This window comes from Pterocles gutturalis, unplaced genomic scaffold (genome assembly GCF_000699245.1).
Source record: "Pterocles gutturalis isolate BGI_N339 unplaced genomic scaffold, ASM69924v1 scaffold27174, whole genome shotgun sequence".
Lineage (NCBI taxonomy): Eukaryota > Metazoa > Chordata > Aves > Pterocliformes > Pteroclidae > Pterocles > Pterocles gutturalis.
This window is the reverse complement of record NW_010128984.1, coordinates 2,545-8,423: the sequence shown is the minus strand read 5'-3', so window position 1 is coordinate 8,423 and position 5,879 is coordinate 2,545. Positions and strand designations below refer to the sequence as shown.

At 44.0% G+C, this 5,879-nt stretch overlaps 1 protein-coding gene across 1 annotated transcript; it reads left to right on the top strand.

Annotated features, from left to right (window-relative positions):
- Positions 1 to 133: 133 nt before the first annotated feature.
- Positions 134 to 5,452, top strand: RBM18 (RNA binding motif protein 18; the record flags this gene model as incomplete). The annotated part of the gene is made up of 4 exons (XM_010079808.1): positions 134 to 274; positions 1,494 to 1,580; positions 3,381 to 3,466; positions 4,813 to 5,452. Coding segments are annotated over 4 exons (474 nt in total), but the record flags the coding sequence as incomplete, so codon positions are not given.
- Between the last annotated feature and the right edge of the window lie 427 nt (positions 5,453 to 5,879).

The window sequence follows — 5,879 nt, the reverse complement described above, 5'->3', positions numbered from 1 at the left end:
GTACGGGGCAGCCCCCTGCGGGTGTTTGGGAATACGTGTGACACAGCTGAACTGCTTATGCCGGTGTGTGTGTGTCGGGGGGGTCCTCTCTATCTCCTCACTTTCAAAGTGGTGAAAGGTGTCATAAATATTTTCTCTCCCCTTCAGATACCACCTTCTCAAACTCCTTCAGAAGTTTGGCAAAGTGAAGCAGTTTGACTTTCTCTTTCACAAGTCTGGTGCTCTGGAGGGGCAGCCCAGGGGTTACTGTTTTGTGAACTTTGAAACCAAACAGGTATGTTGCTTTTGTCTAAAATTCTGATTTAAATGACTGGCTTATTTCCCCATCTGTTTTTTAATGTTAAAGTTAAAACAGGAAGGGATAAATGAAATACCTTTTCTACACAAACCCACAGGCTCTAACAGCTCCACTCTGCAACAGCCATTTTGTGACTGCTCCTGGAAGTAGCAGTAACAATTTCCTTTCTCCTCTGCTCTCTTTTCCTCAATCCTGCTTTCTAATGCCAGTCAGAACAGACCAGTTCTTTGGTCTGATTTTGTAGTGAGCTTGTGGAGCCGTACCCTGGCATTGCTGCGAACCACACAGAGCCTTGGATCAGCCAGCCAGACCACCTGAAAACCAGAACTGCTCTGAAGTCCTCCTACTTTTCCTTTTGGCTTCATGAGTACACAAACCAGCTTGTGTGATGCTGCCAGATGTGCAACAAGACACATCTGCAGCACCCTGAACTGCCCCTGACTGTCCATTTGGGGTTTTACCTCTTGTCACAAATCAAAATTTCAAGTCATGGTCACCTGCAACATCAGAGTTGTCGTTATTTTGTCAATTCTGCTAGGATTGTTCAACAGTTAGGAAGAACAGTGTGTTTGGAGAGTGCTTGTTGTGTGACCTCATCTCTTCGCTGGGCAATTGCCAATAAAGATGTCACAAGAGCCCTGACACAGTGCGTTAGCTCTAGGAAATTGCGCATAGGTAGAACAGCATTGCAATGTAAATCTTCAACTGCTGTGAATCCAGTTTGATGAGAGTGCCTCAGCACTGAGACTCCACAGCTGAGCCTAGAACAAGAGCAAGTGGATAATGTCCCCAGCGTGCACGAGCAAGATCTGGAATAAGAGATGGGTGTTAATGAGACACATGTAATCACTGTAATCAGTCACAGTATTGTCTAGAGAAACTCCTGCAGCATACACCTCCCTCAGAATTTTGTTACAGTGGCCTCTTTGTTTGGTATTCTCAAAAATCCTGATCGTTTTCCCCATTTCCTCCCCCAAAACAAGTGAAAGAATAAACCGACAAGGCTGATAAAAGTCTGATTACTCAGATGTTGGAGTCTTCCAAAGATATTCCTGCATTGGGATACATGAAAATTTCTCTGCTGGCAGTTAGCTGTACTTACAGAAGACTGCTTAACAAAGAGAAAGGGCTCTTTACCTCTGGGTTGGTTTTGACTAAGGCCTCGGTTTGTTTATTGAACTGTCTTCCTGTGCAGGAAGCAGAAAAGGCGATCCAGTGTCTCAATGGGAAGCTGGCCCTTTCCAAGAAATTGGTGGTGCGGTGGGCACACGCACAAGTCAAGGTAAGCTGCTTGTTGTAAACAAGAATTGCTTTTAATTTGCAAAATTTAAAAACTTAATATTAAAGAACAATTCTTATTAAGGCTGTCTTAGCCTCACAAGATAATTTCAGTCTGTTCTGGGAAATAACTCTCGCAGAAAGGGTATTAATGATCTACCGCTTCTCCTGCCTGCCTGCGCTGTGCTGCGTTATCGGAGTGGGAACAGGCCCTTCACCTGCTGGTCTCTGTGAGGGAGTTTCTGGTCAGAGCGGTGTGAACAGATCATTTCTATATATGTCCATGTTTTAACTTTTCCCAAACTTAGTGACTGGCTGAAAGTTTGAATCCTTCCCTTTGTGGTTTTGCTCTATTTTTGGGTAGGAGATGCATGAAAATTCCCAATTACCAGCTACTCTGTTACTTTGTTCCACTTCTGAAAGCACTTACATGGCAGCAGCTCTGACTTTAACATATTTTGCATCTAAGCTAAATATCCTTTTATTGCTTGCTCTGTTGCATAAAATATCAAGTTTTTAATATTAATTTAAGCAGTACCTTCTGGAACATGCTTGTTTTCATTTATTTAAATTCTTGTCTTTTTTTTCCTGCAGTCACTTACTGTCTGGTATTTGATAAAGCAATTTATTTGGTTAGCTTTCTTTGCAGACAAATGGATTTTGGGGGAGGTGGGAGGGGAGCTGCTTCTTGCTATTTTCCTTTGGGTAGTTTGCTTTTAGCATGTGTTTATTATCCTACAAGCAGCTTTCTACCCTTTCTCTTATTGAGTACACTAATGCATCTGTTTTGGATGCTAAAAAGCCAAACCAGGTATCTTCGTTAAAGGAGACCATGTTGTTTTAATTATTGGCTTCAAGGGCTCCAGGCTGTTGTCAGCACATCCAAGCTTGTGCAGATCCAGTCACCATTTTCTTCAACTCTGTAGCTACTAGAGTGCCACGTGCTTCCGGATGCCTGAAGAATGCTCAGGCCTTAAAAGGAGTTTCAACCGGAGGAGCGAGCGCCTGCTCAGCCTGGAGTTCAGCGGGCAGCTCAGTGCTCGGCTGGCCAGGGTACGGTGAAGAACGTGCATAAATAATCAGTTTAGCTTGCATAGCATTTTCAAATACATGAATGGAAAGATTTAACAGCACAAAACTTTGGTTATTGTAACAAGCATTTATTTTAGATAATAGCAGCACCATGCTAAGTAGTTTTAAGGTGTGTGGCCAAGGCTTAGCAGACACTGTCGGTTGGAGCAGCTCTGCTGAAAAACAAACCTGACTTTTTGCCAAGCGAAACAAGGAAGCACAACACAGCAAATAGTTCAGGAGGCCTGTTGCCCGCAGAGATGACAGACTCACAAGCTGCTTTCTGCAGAAAGGAGGTGGTTCCTAACTGGTCTTTTTTTTTTTTTTTTTTTCTCCTCCCAGCACTGCACAATTCTGTGCAGTCGTGTGCTTGGGTTACCGTCTGACTCTGCACAACGACTGTACTGCATTGCTGTGCTCTTTATACAGTTGTTACCTTAATTTACCATCTTTGTTTCCTGCCTTATATAGAGGGGAAAAAGAAGTGGTAAGACAGGATACGGCTTAAGGATCCATGGTACAATGCACATAAGTGCTCGATATTAGAGTCTACGTTCCATGTTGGTACTAAACAAATATTATGGTTGGGATTCATTTCAGTGTTTGGCCCCAAAATAATTCCTAGCAAAAGCTTCACAAAATCTGCGGTGATGTTGATCCAACTTTCAAGTGTATCTGTGGGCAAGAGTTTCTTTGTTCATAATTACAGCTGACTTTAATCCTTGGTTCACAGAGATATGATCACAATAAAAATGAGAAGATCCTTCCAATCAGTCTGGAGCCATCGTCCAGCACGGAGCCACCCCAGTCTAACCTCAGGTAGGACATGGGATGGGTGAGAGGTGACCAGCCTGTGGGGGTGGCAGGGATCGAACTCCGTTGATGTCAGTAAGATCTAGAGTTGTTGGCGTTATGTTTGTGTCAAAAATCTCATGTGGCAGAAAAGCTGTTTTTAGAAGGGCAGCCTGCTGCAAAGTAACTTGTGATGGGGAACACTTCAGACTTGAAGTTCATTTTCTAATGTGTGGAGGAGAGGAAAGAGGAAAGGAGAAGAATTGGGAATGTGTAACACTCCAGCTCACTTGGACAGAATCTGCTTTGTGCTTTTTCATGTGAATTTCAGTGAGGGGTTTTGTACTGTACTGATTTGATTAAGCAAAATGCTTATGAACAAGAATTTCTATTATAGTGGTGAAAGATCAAAACGAGGTAGTACTTTACTTTTTCTTTTTTCCATTAGGTCTTCCCTGTGGGATGTGGCTAAATTCTCGAACCCCTCCGTTTACCCAAAGCATGTCGTGCTGCTTTGCTAATTCACAGTTTGGTTGAAAGGAGATGTGATTTTTCCTCCATGTTCTGTCAGTGGAACCCTATGAGGAACCAGGACTGGGGATAATGAATGATAAAAAGATAAAATGAGCTTGGAATTCAGAAGTAACGGGCTAGGAAGTAATGAGCAGAGAGGCTTGAGTCATGCAGATTGTTAGCTACGTCAACGGCACAAAGGAGTTGTTTTAGTGAGGATGGATTGCGGCAAAAAGCCGCAGCAGAGAAGGGAACATTCCTCGGTCTGTACCCAATGGAGGCTAGTGAATAACAAAAGCCCTAGGAATTTGGGGTGTAACCTGGGATAGCTTCTCCCTCTGGGATAAACCCTGCTAATGCTGAAATAATGTTTCTTCCTGACCTAATTAGAGTCTGGGGTTTTCCCATCCCGAGTGGTCTTGTAGCTGGGAGGAAGTCTGGCTTTCATTTCTCTGCTGTTTCCAGCAGCCTCGTCTGTGCTGTGCTCTGCTGCACATGCTCAGACCTCTGTAAGTGACATCATGTTACATGAAGGAGGAAGCTTTGTGTGCTTGTCTCGCTCAGTGTCCTCGAGAAAGTGCTGAGTAGGTGCAAGGACTGTTATTTTGCGGTGCTGTGATATATCTTGGAGGACCTTTTCTAAGCAAATCCACGTTGAGGATTGAAATGAAATAGCGTGGGCTTTGAGCAGTGGATTCCTGCCTCCCAGCTTCACACTGCTTGTGACTGCAGCGACGGGGGCTGCCTGGCCCGCCCTTGTGTGACTGAGTATTTGCGCGTCATCAAAATCTCTGGATTGCTGTAGTCTGATTCCATGCTCAGATCAAACTCAATTTCTCTTCTGCTTTTCCTCTTTGCAGTGTCAGTACAAAAATAAAGGCCATTGAAGCCAAGCTGAAAATGATGGCAGAGAATCCAGATGCAGAATACCCAGCAGCGCCTGTTTATTCGTACTTCAAACCACCGGATAAGAAAAGGACTACTCCTTATTCCAGAGCTGCCTGGAAATCTAGAAGATGATGCTTATGAATGGATAATGGTAGCAAGAAACACTGCTTTGTATACCTGGAGTCCTCCAATGCTTTTGTACTTTGTAGAGTGGGAAGGATCCTGCCACCTGAGCACACCACCACTGTACACGGTGCAGTGTTCTGTAACACCTTCGGTGGTCTGCCGAACGCTCCTGACTGCCAGCGCAGCTTCACAGCTGAGCGCTGTTCAGAAAAGTTGGTTCCCTTCAAAGCCTCTGATGAACACGCAGACAACCTCTCGTTAGTGTGTATTCATTAGCAAGATTGGAAACAGTAACCAGTGTGTGGAGTAAGGCACATCCAAAAATACTCCATGTAACTGATTACTTTCTAAAGTATTTTTGAACAAAAAGTATTCCGACTCGTGTTTTTAATGGAAGGGAAGCACTTGGTTTTGATTAACGTTCTGTAGTTATCATGGAAGACTTTTTCATCTCAATAAAACTCATTTTAAATAGATTTTGCAACACTTTTAGTAACTGTGCATACAATATTTTATATGCACCAGAGTAAATTTATTTTGCATTTTGATTTGCCAGCTTTGAGGTATTGCTCTGTGGTATGGTCACCTTAAGACAAGTCATGACACAGTGTGGGTATTTTCGGTGTTGCTTAGGCTGTAGGTGTGTGCCTCTGCGTAGGAATTCGTGTATTCACACACCACTGGGGTCTGTGCGGTGCCGTAAGCTCAGAGCACAACGGTGGCATATCTGATGCTTGCGTTCAGTAATTCCCGTGGGTGGCAGCTCTTCGTAAACCAGCTGTGACAGCGTGAGCATAACGCCATGGCCCCGCAGCCATCTGTCAAGCAGCTGACCTCAGTGTTTGCCCACCAGCAGGTCCAACTTCTGGTTTTCACCGGCTGGTAAAGCTGGTTGTCTGTGGATGTGAAGTGG